At 46.7% G+C, this 20192-nt stretch overlaps 1 protein-coding gene across 1 annotated transcript in view; it reads right to left on the bottom strand.

Moving 5' to 3' along the window:
* Window positions 1–20192, bottom strand: part of LOC143300556 (neural-cadherin-like) — an 81893-nt gene that overhangs the window by 49726 nt on the left and 11975 nt on the right. Inside the window, exons 2-13 of the mRNA XM_076614310.1 lie at window positions 19202–19381; window positions 15799–16057; window positions 14435–14591; window positions 13696–13791; window positions 12528–12636; window positions 10400–10535; window positions 8987–9246; window positions 6417–6592; window positions 4325–4423; window positions 3264–3410; window positions 1879–2172; window positions 48–200 (exon numbers count right to left, since the gene is read on the bottom strand). Coding sequence (XP_076470425.1) covers window positions 48–200; window positions 1879–2172; window positions 3264–3410; window positions 4325–4423; window positions 6417–6592; window positions 8987–9246; window positions 10400–10535; window positions 12528–12636; window positions 13696–13791; window positions 14435–14591; window positions 15799–16057; window positions 19202–19381 — 2066 coding nt within the window. The remainder of the gene's footprint in view (window positions 1–47; window positions 201–1878; window positions 2173–3263; window positions 3411–4324; window positions 4424–6416; window positions 6593–8986; window positions 9247–10399; window positions 10536–12527; window positions 12637–13695; window positions 13792–14434; window positions 14592–15798; window positions 16058–19201; window positions 19382–20192) is intronic.

Here is a 20192-nt window from a genome sequence, read left to right as displayed (position 1 = left end):
CTCTCTCTCTCTCTCTCTCTCTCTCTCTCTCTCTCTATGCAACTCACGTTGTAGATCATGTCGTTGTAGTCTCTGTCCCAGGTAGGGGGCTTGGTGTTTCCGGACTCCACGTTGACCCGCACGGACACAGTGGTGTTGAGGGGGAAGGGGCTGCCCTCGTCCTTCGCCATAGCCGTCAGGCTGAACGACTGGCGCTCGGCCTGGGCAGCAGCGTCAGAATCACACTTAGGATCATACTGCTGCTAACTACAACCACGACTACGTCCATCACACTTAGGATTATACTGTTGCTAACTACAACAACGACTACGTCCATCACACTTAGGATTATATTGCTGGTAACTACAACAACGATTACGTCCATCACAATTAGGATTATATTGCTGGTAACTACAACAACGACTACGTCCATCACACTTAGGATCATACTGCTGCTAACTACAAGAACGACTACGTCCATCACACTTAGGATCATACTGCTGCTAACTACAACCACGACTACGTCCATCACACTTAGGATCATACTGCTGCTAACTACAACCACGACTACGTCCATCACACTTAGGATTATATTGCTGGTAACTACAACCACGACTACGTCCATCACACTTAGGATCATACTGCTGCTAACTACAAGAACGACTACGTCCATCACACTTAGGATCATACTGCTGCTAACTACAACCACGACTACGTCCATCACACTTAGGATTATATTGCTGGTAACTACAACCACGACTACGTCCATCACACTTCGGATCATGTTGCTGGTAACTAGTACCACGACTACGTCCATCACACTTAGGATTATATTGCTGGTAACTACAACCACGACTACGTCCATCACACTTCGAATCATATTGCTGGTAACTACAACAACGACTACGTCCATCACACTTAGGATCATGTTGCTGGTAACTACAACCACGACTACGTCCATCACACTTAGGATTATACTGCTGGTAACTACAACCACGACTACGTCCATCACACTTAGGATCATGTTGCTGCTAACTACAACCACGACTACGTCCATCACACTTAGGATCATATTGCTGGTAACTACAACCACGACTACGTCCATCACACTTAGGATCATATTGCTGGTAACTACAACCACGACTACGTCCATCACACTTAGGATCATGTTGCTGCTAACTACAACCACGACTACGTAACGACAACTCACGACTACGTCCATCACACTTAGGATCATATTGCTGGTAACTACAACCACGACTACGTCCATCACAGGATCATATTGCTGGTAACTACAACAACAACTACATCAATCACACACAACAAATAGGATCATAATGCTGGCAGATTGCTTGTAACAGCAACAGCAGTAACAACAACAGCAACAACGACTGCATTCATCACACTGAGGATCACATTGCTGGTATCTACAACAACAACAACAACAACAACAACAATATCCATCACACTTAGGATCATACTGGTGGTAACAGCAACAGCAGTAACAATTACAACAACAACAACTGCATTCGTCACACTTAGGATCATATTGTTGTTAACAACAATATTATCAACAACAATCACTACCACATCCATCACACTTAGGATCATAATGCTGATAACAACAACAGCATCATCAACAACTGCATCCACACACACACACACACACACACACACACACACACACACACACACACACACACACACAAACAACAACAACAACAACAAGAACACCCACACATAACCACCTACCCAACACCCACCCCCACCCCCACACAACCACACACACCACACCCCCACCCACCCAGACACACACACACACACCACACCCCCACCCACCCAGATACACACACACACACACACACACACACACACACACACACACACACACACACTCACCGACTGCTGAAGTTCCTTCGTTAGCGAGATGAACCCGTTCTCGGGAATGATGGAGAAGTTGCCCTCGCCGTCGTTCGGGAGACTGTAGACGATGCGCGCGTTGGTGCCGACGTCCGCGTCGTAGGCTCGCACGGACAGGAAGGGCACCTGCTGCGGCATGCTCAGCGTGATGTTCGCCACGTACGAGTCCTTGTCGAAGACTGGCGGGTTGTCGTTGGTGTCGATGATGGTCACGCGGAACGTGCAGTACCCTTCCTCTGGCGGGAAGCCCCCGTCCTGGGCCTTCACCGTCACCTGGGGAAAGGGTTTGGGAGGGTGGGGGGGGGGAGGAGGGAAGGGGGAGATAAGTCAATGGAAGAATGGATGGATGGATGAGGAAAGGATGAGGATTTGGAACTGAATATGACGGGAGCAATAGCCGAGTGGTACTTTCAATCTGAGGGTTCCGGGTTCGAATTTCGGTAACGGCGCCTGGTGGGTGAAGGGTGGAGATTTTTCCGATCTCCCAGGTCAACATAATGTGCAGACCTGCTAGGGCCTGAACCCCCTTCGTGTGTGTACGCAAGCAGAAGATCAAATATGCACGTTAAAGATCCTGTAATCCATTTCAGCGTTCGGTGGGTTGTGGAAACAAGAACATACCCAGCATGCACAACCCCGAAAGCGGAGTATAGCTGCCTACGTGGCGAGATAAAAACGGTCATACACGTAAAAGCCCACTCGTGTACATACGAGTGAACGTGGGAGTTGCAGCCCATGAACGTAGAAGAAGAAGAAACTGAATGAATGAATGGATGGATGAATGGATGAGGAAAGGATGAGGATTTGGAACTGAAAGGATGAATGGATGGATGGATGAATGAATGAATGAGGGAAGGATCAGGAATTGAATGAATCATTTAACGAATGGATGAATGGATGGATGAATGAATGGATCGATGGATGGATGAGGATCTGGAACTGAAAGAATGAATGGTTCGATGGATGGATGGATGAGGGAAGGATCAGGAATTGAATGAATGATTTAACGAATGGATGGATGGATGAATGAATGGATGGATGGATGATGAAAGGATGAGAACTGAATGGATGGATGGATGAATGAATGAATGAAAGGGGGATGAAGCCTCCGTCCTGGGTCCCTCAGTGCCACCTGGGGAAAGGGGTTGGGGATGGGGGTGGAGGAGGGAAGAGTAAATGAATGAATGAAAGAATGAATGAATGAGGGAAGGATGAGGAACTGAAGGAATGGATGCATGAATAAATGAATGAATGATCGAAGAACTGAAGGAATGAATGAATAAATAAATGAATGATTAAGGAATTAATTGAAGGAATGCATGAATGAATGAATGAATGAATATAAATGTATCGTTGTTTCCTACCTGTTGGAAGGCGGTGGCTTCGCGGTCGATGACAGAGTTGACAGTGATGAGTCCGGTGGACGAGTTGATGGAGAACACGTCCTGTGACTGGATCAGGGTGTATCTCACCACGCCGTTGGGCCCGCGGTCGCCGTCTTCCGCCAGAACCTGCACGGTGTCATCATCGTCATCGTCATCGTCGTCGTCGTCATCATCATCATCAGCTTTGTTTCGTCGTGGTATAACCATCGTCGTCATCAGTATTATCGTCATCACTGTCATCGTCGTCGGCTTCTCTCGTCATCGTCATCGTCGTCGTCAACGTTATCGTTATCACTATCGCCAGTCAGCTTTGTCCTCGTCGTCGTTATCACTGTTGTCGTTGTCGTTGTCGTCATCGCCGTTGTCAGATTTCTCGTTGTGGTGACCACATTGTTGGTTTGTTTGTTGTCATCACCAGCGTCACCGTTGATGATGATGATGATGATGATGATGAAGTTGTTTATGTAGTAGGGGAGTGGTGGTGGTGGTGAAAATAGTAGCAGTAGTAGTGTTAGTAGTTGTGTCTCTTGTTGTTGTTGTTGTTGTGGTGGTGGTGGTGGAAATAGTAGCAGCAGCAGCACTAGTAATAGTAGTAGAGTGGTGGAGGTAATAGCAGCATCAGCAGCAACAACACTACCACCACCAACACCACCAGCAGAAGTAGCAGTAACACTAGCAGTAGTCGTTCTTTCTCTGTTTCTGGACCTTTCGTTTGGAGTGAACTTCCTCCTTCGTTTTTTCAGGTCTCCTCACTCAGCTCTTTAAAATCTGACCTTAAAACCCACCTCCTTCTAAGACAGCCTCCTTCCCCCTTGCATTTTCTTTATCTTCAGTTTCTCAAGTTTTAGAGTCATGCATGCGCGTGAATGACTGGTGTGAAAGAGCTTTGATTTGTCTCTGCACAAGATTCATCGCTTTATGAATAATAATGACTATTGTCATCATTATCATTAGAAGAAGAAGAAGAAGAAGAAGAAGAAGAAGAAGAAGAAGAAGAAGAAGAAGAAGAATGTATGTCACCGTGCAGCCAGCTCACCGACCTGTATGACTGAAGTGCCAGTGGCAGAATTCTCCACCACGGAGGGACTGTAGGAAGAACACGTCTTGAAGTCCGGTCTCTCGCTGTTCTTGCCGTACACCTGTACGCGCGCGCCAAGAGCACACACACACACACACACACACACACACACATTCACACACACACACACACATTCACACACACACACATTCACACACACACACACACTCTCACATTCACACACACACACAAACACACACACACTCACATTCACACACACACACACACACACACACACACACACACACACACACACACATTCACACACACACATTCACACACAAACACACATTCACACACACACACTCACATTCACACACACATTCACACACAATCACACACACACACATTCACACACACACACATTCACACACACACACACATTCACACACACACACACACATCACAATTGCATTGTATTATATCATATTGTAGTGTATTGTATCATTTCTTAATCACAGACTTCTCCATGTGACATGGGTCCAGACAAAAAAACAAACAAAAAAACCCCACCCATCCAATTATTGTGATTAAATTTTGTCTGGGAATCCATCCATGGTTTGCATAGCATCCTGGTCCCCACTCACCCACCCCAATTTACCTCTCACACAACCCCTCCCCACCCCACCCCCACACACACACCCCACAATAACCCCCACACCCACATCCATCAATCACACACATAACCCCGGTAGTCCCCACACCCCTCTGTCACACCCACACCCACACCCCAGTCTATTTATCCTCCACACCCCAGATAACCCCCCCCCCATCTATCTGTCACACACACACACACACACACACACACACACACACACACACACACACACACACACATCCCCTGATAGCCCCCATCTGGATCTGGTGCCTTCAGTCAATAGCTATGCCAGTCTGCCGTGCAAAGCGCTGACTGTCTCTGGCCAGTGAAACCCACCACAGTTAAAGGTGTCTTGCACGGTGTGTCGATTTCTCTACCTGCCTGCCCCGCAGTCAGTGATACCAACGTCCGCCTTCTTCTTCCCCTCCTCCTTCTTCTTTTCTTTTTCTTCTTCTTCTTCTTTTTCTTCTTCTTTTTCTTTTTCTCCTTCTTTTTCTTCTCCTTCTTTTTCTTCTTCTTCTTCTTCTTTTTCTTCTCGTTCTTCTTCTTCTTTTTCTTCTCGTTCTTCTTCTTCTTTTTCTCCTCCTTCTTCTTCTCCTTCTTCTTTTTCTTCTCCTTCTTCTTCTCCTTTTTCTTCTTCTCCTTCTTCTTTTTCTTCTCCTTCTTCTTCTCCTTTTTCTTCTTCTCCTTCTTCTTTTTCTTCTCCTTCTTTTTCTTCTCCTTCTTCTTCTTCTTTTTCTTCTTCTCCGATCGTGGGCTGCAACTCCCACATTCACTCATGCATATACAAGGGTGGGCTTTTCCGCGTATGGCCGTTTTTACCCCGCCATGCAGGCAGCCATACTCCATTTTCGGGGGTATGCATGCTGGGTATGTTCTTGTTTCCACAACCCACCGAACGCTGACATGGATTACAGGATCTTTAACGTGTGTATTTGATCTTCTGCTTGCGTATACACACGAAGGGGGTTCAGGCACAGAGCAGGTCTGCCACATAATTATGCTGACCCGGAAGATCGGGAAAAAAAACTCTCCACCCTTTACGCCACCAGGCGCCGTTACCGAAGATTCGAACCCGGGACCCTCAGATTGCAAGTGCAACGCTTTAACTCTCTCCATACGAACGGCGGAAGAGACGACGTTAACAGCTTTTCATCCCAATTACCATCATCAAAATATTACAAGCGGAACGCTCTTATTCTGAAGAGGTGAATGTTGACAAAGAATACCACAGTTCTGACGACGGAAGCTAAAGGTTGGGTCATTCAGACACCCACTGGACATCCGAGGGGTCTGTGTAGAGGAGAAGAGAGGACTGGCCGTACTGAGCACTCGGCTATCGCACCCGTCCTCAACGCCTCCCAAGAACCACGCCCCAAACCCCAAACAACCCCCTCTTCCTCCCTCAACGCCCCCTCCCCCCAAACCCCCGGCCCCATCCCCTCCCCCTCCTCACCTGCACATAGATGGTGGTTTCGTTGGCTCTACTGGTGGAGCCTTCACAGCAGCTGCCGTCATCCCTGGCTGTGATGAGCAGCGTGAAGCGGTCGTCGTCGTCGGTGATGTTCCTCCGCAGGGTCAGCAGCCCCGTCACCTCGTCGATACTGAATGCCTGGGCCCCCGGCCGGTCGTCTGCCACACGAACACCAACGTGAGTTCATGCTGGCTTGACGCCCTGCCGACCGCAAGGGGGGGCGGCAAGTCCAGGGCCCCACTACCTACTCGTCAGTGACTGCGTGGGGTTAATTTCCGTCTGCCAGACCTTTTTGTGCTAATGACTGGAGTTTTGAGAGTGAGGTTTTTCTTTCACTCCTCTTCCGCAAAAATCGAACAGCCTTGACAACTGTGCAAGTTAAGAATGTTCACTATTAAATCAATTAAACGTTAAAAGAAAACATATCCAAACTGCAATGTAATGTTAATTAACAAAAGCCACACGCAACGCTGGTTCCACAGTACAATGAGCCATGTGATCCACACACACAACACTAAATCCACACGGAGGGACAAAGTGTACTCCTAGAGGCTGGCCACACTCAAACTGCCCAGTTTAGAGCACAGAAGGAAACGTGGCGACATGATCGACACCTACAAGTATGTCCATGGCATATATACAAGACGGACAAGCCACAGTTCACGTTCTCCAGCAACAAAGCGAGCAGAGGCCACAGCCTGAAAACTGAGCAAGGTCCACTCAGGATGACTCAACGTTCGGAGTGCCTTCTTCGCGGAACGGGTCACCAACACCTGGAATGGTCTCTGCTGTGTGTGTCCATCATAGCGTATCTAAAAATAGACATCATCGGACATGCGCGTAACTAGATGGAAACTGATGTGGGCGGAGACGGAGGGGAAGACAAAAAAGAAAAAAACAGAGAGAGAGAGAGAAAAAAAAAGGAAGAAAACAGCAACAACGTTGGAGGACTGACATCATTACGGGGTGAATGGGGAAACGTATCTGCCGACACCACGCTTCTGACACACAACCGGCAGGCCTGAAGAAATCCGGTGAAGAGTTTTGTGCGGCGGCCCAGTGACTCTTCTGAGAGTTGAAAAAGAAGAAGAAGAAAAAGGAGGAGGAGGAGGAGGATTTGGAGGAGAGACACCACCACCAACAACAACCACAAGGACAACAACTAGAATAACATGAACATGAAGAACATGAACAAGAACAAGAACAAGAACGAGAAGAAAAACAGAAGAAGAAGAAGAAGAGCAACAAAGGAAAAACAGAAGACTACGAACACCACCACCACCACCACCACCACAAATCACTCTCCCTGGTGATGGTATATCTGATCCAGAGAAGAAGAAGAAAAAGAAGAAGAAGAAGAAGAAGAAGATAAACAAAGAAGACTATGAACACCACCACCAACACTACTCACTCTCCCTGGTGACGGTATATCTGATCCACAGAAGAAGAATAAGACGAACACCAACACCACCACCAACACTACTCACCCTCCCTGGTGATGGTATATCTGATCCAGAGAAGAAGAATAAGACGAACACCAACACCACCACCAACACTACTCACTCTCCCTGGCGATGGTATATCTGATCCAGAGAAGAAGAAGAAGAAGAAGACGAACACCAACACCACCACCAACACTACTCACTCTCCCTGGCGATGGTATATCTGATCCAGAGAAGAAGAAGAAGAAGAAGACGAACACCAACACCACCACCAACACTACTCACCCTCCCTGGTGATGGTATATCTGATCCAGAGAAGAAGAAGAAGAAGAAGATAAACAAAGAAGACTATGAACACCACCACCAACACTACTCACCCTCCCTGGTGATGGTATATCTGATCCAGAGAAGAAGAATAAGACGAACACCAACACCACCACCAACACTACTCACCCTCCCTGGTGACGGTATATCTGATCCACAGAAGAACAAGAACAAGAAGAAGAGCAACAACAGAAAAACAGAAGACTACGAACACCACCACCAACAACACTACTCATACAAAAGACAACAGAAAGGAGAATAAATTATGATGGAAGGAAAAAAAAAAAAAAGAGAGAGAAAAGAGAAAGAACCTTCCAGGGATGCTGAAACTATCCTGCTCATTTGCAGAACTTTTACTCATCCACTGATTTCTCCTTAAAAAAAAGAAGAGAAAACAAACAAACAAACAAACAAACAAAAAACCCACTACTCACTCTCCCTGGTGATGGTATATCTGATCCAGACAACAAGAAGAAGAAGAAGACGAACACCAACACCACCACCAACACTACTCACTCTCCCTGGCGATGGTATATCTGATCCAGACAAGAACAAGAAGAAGAAGAAGACGAACACCAACACCACCACCAACACTACTCACTCTCCCTGGCGATGGTATATCTGATCCAGACAAGAACAAGAAGAAGAAGAAGAAGAAGAAGAAGAAGACGAACACCAACACCACCACCAACACTACTCACTCTCCCTGGCGATGGTATATCTGATCCAGACAAGAACAAGAAGAAGAAGAAGACGAACACCAACACCACCACCAACACTACTCACTCTCCCTGGTGATGGTGTACCGGACCCTGTCTCCGTCACCGTCCGTGGCCACGACCTGGGTGATGAACTGCCCGGGGCGCGCCGTCTCCTGCACCTCGTACTCTTTGCCCGGGGGGTCGAGGAACTGGGGGGACAAGTCGTTCACGTTGGTCACCGTGATGCGGATGTTGGAGGTGGAGGTCAGAGGGGGCGTGCCCCTGTCCGTGGCCTTGACCTGGAAGCTGTAGTAAGGGCCTTCCGGGCGGTCGTAGTCCAGGGGTCTGTTGGTGGCGTAGGAGTGGAGAGAAAGATAACCATAACGATAATGATAACGATCTTTCATTCAGAGAAATGCCAAAACCCATTACTGAAGGGCGTCATACAAGAAATATAAATAAAGACAATGACAGGACACAATAAATCGACATCACAGGTCAACCAAACGAAGCTGATACAATATTCAACAACATTCACGAATTAACAGTTCGAAGTTTCTTCAATGCTTCATATAAACTTCATGTATATATGGCCAAGTTTTGTTGAGTAAGTTCATGATATGACGACATGGGCAAATTAAATCTAAAAGTTCATGGGCAGTGGAAAGAGAGACTCAGAGAGAGTGAGAGAGTGAAAATGAGAGTGAGAAAGTGAGCGACAGTGAGAGAGAGAGAGAGAGAGAGAGAGAGAGAGAGAGAGAGTGTGTGTGTGTGTGACAGAGTGAGAGAGCGAGCGAAAGAGAGAGAAAGACAGTGAGAGAGAGAAAGAGTGAGAGATCGAGAGTGAGAGAGAGAGAGAGAGGGTGGAGAGAGAGCCCCAGAGAGAATGACTCATTCAGATCGTTTATTCATACAGGCCGAGGCCCATAAGAAAAGGTGTGTGTGTGTGTGTGTGTGTGTGTGTGTGTGTGTGTGTGTGTGTGTGTGTGTGTGTGTGTATGATTTTGTGTGTGTGTGTGTGTGTGTGTGTGTGTGTGTGTGTGTGATTTTGTGTGTGTGTGTGTGTGTGTGTGGTTGTGTGTGTGTGTGTGTGTGTGTGTGTGTATGATTGTGTGTGTGTGTGTATGATTTTGTGTGTGTGTGTGTGTGTGTGTGTGTGTGTGTGTGTGTGTGTGTGTGTGTGTGTGTGTGTGTGTGTGTGTGTGTGTGTGTGTGTGTGTGTGTTGCAGTCGCACATTTCCACTAGTCTTCAATATCATCGATGACCAGCGGTCTGTTGGTGTGTGCAGTGAAGTAAGACTGGCAGCGACAGAAAGAATGAATAAATGAATGAAATAGTTAGTTAATTAATTAATTAATCAATTAATTAATTAATCAAGTTATGTGAAGATGCATGCACAAATACATGCAAAAAACAACAACACAACAACAACTTCAAACACACACACAACACACAACACACACACACACACACACACACACACACACACACACACACCTCTTAGCACTGATGATGCCCTTGTAGGTAGGGGGTGTTCCCGTATTGGCGACGGTCCTGATCTGAAAGTCCTCCGTGTTCACCAGCGTGTAGTCAATCTGCGCGTTCAGCCCAGTGTCCCTGTCACTGACCTCCACTGCCACCAACAATCATACAATCCTTCATGTCACCGTCACCAGCAATCCTTCATGTCACCGTCACCAGCAATCCTTCATGTCACTGTCACCAACAATCCTTCATGTCACTGTCACCAACCATCCAAAATCCTGTCACCAACAATCCTTCATGTCACGGTCACCAACAATCCTTCATGTCACGGTCACCAGCAAACCACAATCCTTCATGTCGCTGTCACCAACAATCCTTCATGTCGCTGTCACCAACAATCCTTCATGTCACTGTCACCAACAATTCTTCATGTCACTAATAATCCTTAATGTCACCGTCACCAACAATCCACAATCCTTCATGTCACTGTCACCAATAATCCACAATCTTTCATGTCACCAATAATCCCTCATGTCACCAATAATCCTTCATGTCACTGTCACCAATAATCCTTCATATCACTGTCACCAATAATCCTACATGCCAGTCACCAACAATCCACAATCCTTCCTGTCACCAACAATCCTTCATGTCACCGTCACCAACGATCCACAATCCTTCATGTCACCAACAATCCTTCATGTCACTGTCACCAATGATACACAATCCTTCCAATAATCCACAATCCTTCAGGTCAATCCTTCATGTCACTGTCACTGCCACCACACACAAGGGCAAAATGGATTTGGTTGAAACCGTGTTGCTGTGTTGTTGTTTTTTTGTCGATTCATGAAGCAAGATATATCACAGCGTTTTAAAAACAAAACAAAGTACTAACCGATATAACTTTACCATTTTTTTTCCTCCGACCATACTGGGCCATATGGCTGAAAACTGTAAATAACGATCCCGTAGAAAAAGAAAAAAAAAAGTGGGGAAATAAGGTCTCTTGTGGTGTTCACTAACAATAGTCCGGCTGGAGTAAGTTCATTCGTCAGAAAATTAAACACACACACACACACACACACACACACACACACACACAAAAATGACTGTCGTTCACTTGTCACTGGGAAGCTCAGCAGTTGTTTCCCTTTACACGATATTCGCGGGCAGTGTTGGTCTTGTTTTGGTGGTGGTGGTTTGGGGAGTTGTCTGTTCGAGGTTTTTGTTTGTTTGTTTCAATAGTTATTTTGAAGTCTGACAGTACCAGTGAGAACTATGAATATCAAAGCGTGCTTTTTGTTTTGGAAAGGGCTGAGGTGCGCTGCGGGCATATCCATGGGATCTGGAGGTGGGGGTGGGTGGGTGGGTGGGTAGGTGGGGGGAGGGTTAACGATGCATAATATTACTACATTCAGTATTGGCAGCCTTCTGAGATCATTTCCACGGGTGAAACGTGCGTGCGTCATCAGCGAAAAAACTACACGGATCTTTGCGTGTTGTTTAAGAACGTGCACTTTTTTAAAAATATTTTATTCTATTTAATCTTATTTTTTCTTTTTTTTTTTACACTTCCCTGAAACTGTCACTGTGGTCACGTGCTTGTGGTTAGGTTTTCCGTTCCGTTCCCGAAGGAGGCTCCGTGTCAGAGTCGGTAAGGAGTTGAACTCCGGATCAAGTGTTTCACCAGTCAACAGAGTTCGAGGCCCTGTTTCGGCGTCTGTGGTGTTATGTCCTTGGGAAAGGCAATTTCCCCAATTTTCCTCACTCTACCCATGTACTGTAAATGGGTGGCTATCACTATCCGACTTCGGTTGAGGAAGGTTAGAACGAGCGGAAGGAGAAGTTCCCCCCACTCCCAGGCCCCTCCCCCTCCTCACCTTCCTATGCCGAGCCATGGACACAGTGGATGTGAAGTCACTGCCCCGATGGCCGTAAAATAAGCTATTTGATCTTTTACCCTGTAACCTTGACCCAATGGGATCAGCTTCAACCTTGACCCACTGAGATCAGCCTTACCCTTGACCCACTGGGATCAGCTTTAACCTTGACCCACTGGGATCAGCTTTAACCTTGACCCACTGGGGTCAGCTTCAACCTTGACCCACTGGGATCAGACGCAGCCCCCAAATCTCACCGTCCTGGATGGACAACCCCTCTCCATAGTTCTCCGGGATCGTCTGCATGTACTGCGACTTGTCGAACAGCGGCCGGTTGTCGTTCCTGTCCTGGATCTCCACGGTTACCTGCGCGCAAAAAAGGAATGGTGTGAACACTCTTAAACCAATGGTCTCTTCTGTGTGTATTTGGTGAAAACTTTTAAACCAATGGTCTCTTCTGTACAGGTTTTCTTTTCGATAGGAAAAGGAGTTTCTGTTCTTCTGTATGTATCTATTTTCGACAGGGTTTCCATTTATCGCTGGGGGAAAAGAAGCTTATATCTATTGCCATGGGAAAGAATTCTGTCTCTTGCTAAGGAAAAGACTGTCTATTGCTTTTGTCTGTTGCAAGAAAAAATAATTTTGTCTATTTGCCAGAGAACATAATTTTGTCTATTGATAAGGAAAATAATTTTGTCTATTTCTAAGGAACAGAATCTTTGTCCAGTGCTAGGGGAAAAGAATTTGGTTTGTTGTTAGGGATCAGAAAAATTGCTCGAGAAAAGACTATGGTCTATTGCTAAGAAAGAATTGTGTCTGTTGCTAGGGGAAAGGATTTTGTCTATTGCTCGGGAAAAGACTTTGGTCTGTTGTTAGGGGAAAAGACTGTCTATTGCTAGGGAAAAGAATTTTGCCAATTGCTAGGAAAAGGACTTTTGTCTATTGCCATGGGAAAGAATTGTTTCTATTGCTTGGGGAAAGAATTTTGTCTATCGCCAGGGAAAACAACTGCGTCTATTGCGAGGATAAGAATTGCGTTTATTGCTAGGGAAAAGGGATTTTGCCTATTGCTAGGAAAAATACTTTTGTCTATGGGAAAGAATTGTGTCTATTGCTGCGGAACAGAATTTTGTTTTGTCAATTGCTAGGGAAAATATTTTTGTATCTGTCTATTGTTAGGGAAAAGAATTTTGTCTATTGCTGGGGAAAAGACTTTTTTCTATTGCTGAGGAAAATGAATATGCCTATTGCTCTGGAAAAGAACTATTTCTATTGCTAGTGAAAATAATTTTGTCTATTGCTAGGGGACAGAATTGTGTTTTGTCTATTGTTAGGGAACATAATTTTGTCTATGGCTAGAGAAAATAATTTTGTCTGTTGCTTGGAAACAGACTTTTGTATGTTGCTATGGAAACAGACACACACCGGCACGCTGCTGCTCAGCTCCACCTGCCCCACGCGCTGTTTGGCGGTCAGAGTGAACGCCTGGGTCTTGGGGTTCGCATCCTCATAGTCCAGTTCCTGGAGACACAGAACACAGTGTTGTAATCTTCATGGTGGGAACTGTGTCTGTCTGTCTGTCTGTCTATGTCTATCTGTCTCTATCTGCACACACACACACACACACACACACACACACACACCGAAGACACACGCAAACAAATTACCTCAATACCACCATCGTCGCGCAAACACACACACACACACACACACACACACACACACACACACACACACAAGCATCAAGAAAATGTTTTCCTTTGACGAACAACACACATATAAATACAACATGCACGCATGCACACACGCACACATATACACACACACACACATAAACACACCACAGTCACACACATCCATCCCCTCACACACACACACACACACACACAACGCATTCCCCTCCAAACACCCCTCCGCCCACTCAGACACACACACATATCCACACCCATGCACCTCCACCCCCCCCGCCTCCTTCCCCCAACCCCCCGACACACACACACACATACACATATCCACACCCACCCACATACCCACAGCATACTCACCCCCACCAACCCATCCCCCCATACCCTTCCCACCCACCCCCCGCCCACACACACACACACTCCTCCCCCCCCCCTCCCCATTCCCCACCACGACCCCTTCCCACGTTCCACCCTCTTACCGCGGTACAGACGATATATCCCCTGTTTCCGCTCTGCTGGATCTTGAACTTCGCCGTCTCGCTGCCCCCCTCCCCGGTCAGCGCCAGGGAGACGGGGCCCTGTTGGAACGTCTTCCACTCCACCAGCAGCTCCTCTGAGGTGCCCAGCTTGTACACCCTGCGCAGTACAGTACTGCCGTGCACAGTTCAACTCACTGCCCTGACTCTCTCACAGCTAAGGAACCGGGTTGCACGAGCCGATCTTTGCAGCTTATAATATGTATTTGTCTTTGTATTTCTTTTCTATCACAGCAGATTTCTCTGTGTGAAATTCGTGCTGCTCTCCCCCAGAGAGAGCGCGTCGCTATAGTACAGTGCCACCCCCCCCCCCCCCCCCACTACTTAAACAAACTACCAGTATATATACTTGTACTCACTCAAAACTACAACTAAAACTGCTGTAGCTACTACTGCAACTACCACCACCACAACCACCACATATGAACATTATTTTATTCAGTCAATGAGGAAAACCACGAATGAGCAATTAAAAAAAAAAAAAAAAAGAAGTAGAAAGAAGCAAAAATAAAGAAAAGCAAAAATCTTCAAAAATGCTCCGTGGCTTTCCATGCAACTAGTGGCTTTCCGTGCAACTAGTGGCTTTCCATGGAACTAGGGGCTTTCCATGGCTTTCCGTGCAACTAGTGGCTTTCCGTGCAACTAGTGGCTTTCCATGGAACTAGGGGCTTTCCATGGCTTTCCGTGCAATTGGTGGCTTTCCATGCAACTAGCGGCTTTTCATGGAACTAGCGGCTTTCCATGCAACTAGGGGCTTTCCATGGCTTTCCATGCAACTAGCGGCTTTCCATGCAACTAGCGGCTTTCCATGGCTTTCCATGCAATTAGCGGCTTTTCATGGAACTAGCGGCTTTCCATGCAACTAGGGGCTTTCCATGCAATAGTGGCTTTCCATGCAACTAGGGGCTTTCCATGCAACAGTGGCTTTCCATGCAACTAGTGGCTTTCCATGCAACCAAGGCCAGAAACCAACAACAGAGAAATAAAACGAAAAAAAACAACAAAAAAACTTGTAGTACTAGTACGATTAGTACTGCCAGTAATATACGTTTTTTTCTGTATTTTTTGTTGTTGTGCTGGTACTGTAGTAGTACTACTACAAACAACTACACACAATCACAGCCGCGACAAGAACACACACACACACACACACACACACACACACACACGCACACACACACACGCACACACGCACACACACACGCACACACACACACACACACACACACACACACACACACACACACACACACACACACACACACACACACACACACACACACACAAACCACCCTCGAACAACTCACGTCTGCTGAGCCCGGTTGTTCTCCAGCATGCCCCCCTGGTAGCGAGGCTGGAAGAACTGCGGGGGTTGAACCCCGATCAGCACGCTGACCACGGCCGTAGTCGTGGTGCCACTGTCGTCCCGCGCGGCCACGCTGATCCGGATGGTCTGCCGCTCGGGCAGGAAGAGGCCGGAGCCCACCGTCCTCAGCTGGCACTGTCTCACCCCGCTCACGGTCTGCGACAGCAGCTCGATGCGGTCATTGTAGGCGCTGGGCGACACTGTTGTAGTGACAGAAAAGGGACAGTGGTTAACTTTTGATTCACTCAACGATCTGTCCTCCTCTCTCGCCTCCCTCTGCACAAGTCACACAGTCACCCTACAGTGGATTCCCTCCCACTGTAACGTGCTTGGCAACGAGACTGCTGACTCCCTGGCAAAGGAGGGCACTACGAAAGGGCAGACGGACAGTTCTACCAGTTATTCTGAATCCAGGACCATCATTAAGGCCAAGCTGCAGAACAAGTGGAAGCAGCAGCATCCACGCCACAACAGAGCAGACCCCTACTACCTGCTGACTCGTAGAGAGCAGGCAGCCATTTTCAGGCTCAGGACAGGCCACAACCGCCTGAAACACCACCTATACACGAAACTCCGTATCGGCGACACAGAGCAGTGCCCCTGCAGAACAGGCAGCCAGACAACAGAACATCTGCTGCAGTTCTGCCCGCTCCACCAAGCGCTCCGAGAGAAAACTTGGCCCGACCCAATCCCAGCGGCCCGGAAGCTCTACGGAGGACTGGAGGACCTGCGACGTACTGCCGCCTTCGTCGAGGAGACGGGGGAATCCATCTGATAAATGACGAACGAGACAACAACAAATTTTGATTTTTGATTTGATTTTATTTGATATCGATACTTATATAGCGCCTGCCCTCGGTCGGAGACCAAGCTCTAAGCGCTTTGCAAACATGGGGTCATTTGCACAACAGGCTGTGTACCTGGGTAGTAGAGCCGACTGACGACTGCCACTGGGCGCTCATCATTTGTTTCTTGTGTCATTCAGATTTCAGGCACACGCACATACACACTCAGGCTCTCATATAGCATTTCACCTTGTTAATTTACCCAGCCATGTGGGCAGCCATACTCCGTTTTCCGGGGTGTGCATGTTGGGTATGTTCTTGTTTCCATATCCCACCAAACGCTCACATGGATTACAGGATCGTTAACTTACGTATTTGATCTTCTGCTTGCGTATACACACTTTAGGTGCTATGTTGTTGTCACAGAAAGGGGACAGTGGTTAAACTTAGGGTCTATGTTGTTGTGACAGACTGGGGACAATGGTTGAATTTAGGGTCTATGTTGTCACAGAAAAGGGGACAGTGGTTACTCTAACGGTGCTATGTTGTTGTGACAGAAAAGGTACAGTTGTTAATCATTTCATCTCCATGCCTAATTGTTTGTTCATTAGGGTGCTATGTTGTTGTCACAGAAAGGGGACAGTGGTTAAACTTAGGGTGCTATGTTGTTGTGACAAAAAGAGTACAGTGGTTAAACTTTGGGTGCTATGTTGTTGTGACAGAAAGGGTACAGTGGTTCAACTTTGGGTGCTATGTTGTTGTCACAGAAAGGGTACAGTGGTTAAACTTAGGGTGCTATGTTGTTGTCACAGAAAGGGGACAGTGGTTAAACTTAGGGTGCTATGTTGTGACAGAAAGGGGGCAGTGGTTAAACTTAGGGTGCTATGTTGTCACAGAAAGGGTACAGTGGTTAAACTTAGGGTGCTATGTTGTTGTGACAGAAAGGGGACAGTGGTTAAACTTGGGGTGTTATGTTGTGACAGAAAGGGTACAGTGGTTAAACTTAGGGTGCTGTGTTGTTGTGACAGAAAAGGTACAGTTGTTAATCATTTCATCTCCATGCCTAAGGGACAGTGGTTAAACTTAGGGTGCTATGTTGTTGTGACAGAAAGGGGACAGTGGTTAAACTTAGGGTGCTATGTTGTTGTCACAGAAAGGGGACAGTGGTTAAACTTAGGGTGCTATGTTGTCACAGAAAGGGGACAGTGATTAAACTTAGGGTGCTATGTTGTTGTGACAGAGTGGGGCGCGATAGCCGAGTGATTAAAGCTTTCGACTTTAAATCTGAGGGACCCGGGTTCAAATTTTGGTAACGGCGCCTGGTGGGCAAAGGGTGGAGATTTTTCCCGATCTCCCAGGTCAACATATGTGCAGGCCTGCTTGTGCCTGAACCTCCCTTCGTGTGTATGTACACGCAAGCAGAAGATCAAATACGCACGTTAACGATCCTGTAATCCATGTCAGCGTTCGTCGGGTTATGGAAACAAGAACATACCCAACATGCACACCCTCCCCCGAAAACGAAGTATGGCTGCCTACATGGAGGGGGGGGGGATTAAAAACGGTCATACATGCAAAAGCCCACGCGTGTACATGTATACGAGTGACCGTGGGAGTTGCTGCCCACGAACGAAGAAGAAGTTGTGACAGAAGCGGGACAGTGGTTAAACTTTGGATGCTGTAAAAAAAAAATAAAAAAAAATAAAACATTGCTTGAAAACAAAACATACTTGGTGTGGGGTGTTACAGTTGTAGTGTCACAGAAAGGGGAGAGGTTAGGGGTGAGGAGATGGGGGATATGGGGTGTGGGCGAAGAGTGAATGAATGAATGAATTACTGAACAAATGTGCCGTGTTTGTTTTTTATTCCAAGGCAGGCCTAGGCCGCTATATGAAGGAGAGCAAAATATTCCCGTCTAGCGTAGTAAATGTACTAATCAGACCACATGCATTCATACACATCCAGTATACTATGAACATTGTGTACTTCTGAAGTTTAGTTAACTGTTCGATATAAGGACGTGCTGAAATTTTGTTTACCACCTTTCGATTTGCAGATGGCATTAACATACTGAGACACAAAAGGCAATTTTCTCTTTTGAGAACCTCTTGATTTTGAGATCGCACTGACATATTGAAACTTAACGTCTTAAGAAACAAGGTTCTCCAAAATAATTTTATTCGTTAAGTTCTTCTCATTGTTGGTTACCTATCAGAGTGGATTTCTTCTTGAATTTTGCCAGAGGAGAACACTTTTGTTGCCATGGGTTCTTTTTAATGTGCCAAGTGCGTGCTGAACACGGGATCTCCGTTTATCGTCTCATCCGAATGACTAGATGCCTAGTTGGATTTTCCAGCCAAAACAACCACTCACCCCCCGCCACCTCCTCCCCCTCAAACCCCCCCACTACCCCCCTCCGCCCCCCCATACACACACACACACACACACCCCACGCACACTACAAACCTTTTTCAGGGGCAGCATAACATTCCCCAAACCCAAATCCGAACCCCGACACAAACCAGAACCAGTATCGGCACACAAGAAAACCAAACCTACCATACTGTTTCTCGTAGGAGACGGGCCGGTCCTCTGGGTCCTGGGCCACCAACGTGATGATGGTGTAGCCAGAACCGGCATTGGTACGGACCGTGCCCAAGTAGGGCTGGGGCTCGGTGATGAACACTGGGGGCTCGTTCACATCAGTGACCGTCAGGGTGACGGTGATTTCCACAATGTCTGGAACAATCAGTAAATGTGACCGTCAGGGTGACGGTGATTTCCACAATGTCTGGAACAATCAGTAAATGTGACCGTCAGGGTGACGGTGATTTCCACAATGTCTGGAACAATCAGTAAATGTGACCGTCAGGGTGACGGTGATTTCCACAATGTCTGGAACAATCAGCAAATGTGACCGTCAGGGTGACGGTGATTTCAGTAAATGAATTAACAAACAAATAGATCGATCAACAAATGAATTTATTTAAATGAATGTAGTCGGCCTTCTTCCGTCTCGAGAGACGATGGCTGCACCAGAAATTTAGTCAAGTGCTGCCGGGCGTTGCACTTCCTGCTGTAGCTGTGTGGACCGACGCTGCAGTGGCAATGGTCTATAATAAATGAATGATCTATTTAAAAATGAATGAACGAATAAATAATTACATGATTAGATTAATGAATAAATGAATATTTTAAAAAAAGGTAAATAAATGCACAGGTCTTCAGTTTCTCAAAGAGGTGTTACTGCGTTCGGACAAATCCATATAAATATAAAGCTACAACACATCTGCTAGGCAGATGCCTGACCACCAGCGTTTGTCAGGAATTCAGCGCATGCGTATTAAATTTGTGTATCAGGGTGGATTTCTTCTACGTAATTTTGCCAGACGACAACACCCTCATTGCCGTGCATTATGTTTCAATGCGCCAAGTGCGTGCTGCACACGGGACCTCGATTTATCGTCTCATCCGAATGACTAGGCGATCAGTTTGATTTCCAAGTCAAACTTGGGAGAAAGGGCGAGAGCGGGATTCTAACCCACACCCT

The sequence above is a fragment of the Babylonia areolata genome, chromosome 26 (assembly GCF_041734735.1).
Source record: "Babylonia areolata isolate BAREFJ2019XMU chromosome 26, ASM4173473v1, whole genome shotgun sequence".
Taxonomy (NCBI): Eukaryota; Metazoa; Mollusca; class Gastropoda; order Neogastropoda; family Buccinidae; genus Babylonia; species Babylonia areolata.
Note: the sequence above shows the minus strand (reverse complement) of the source record. Positions and strands in the feature narration are given on the sequence as shown.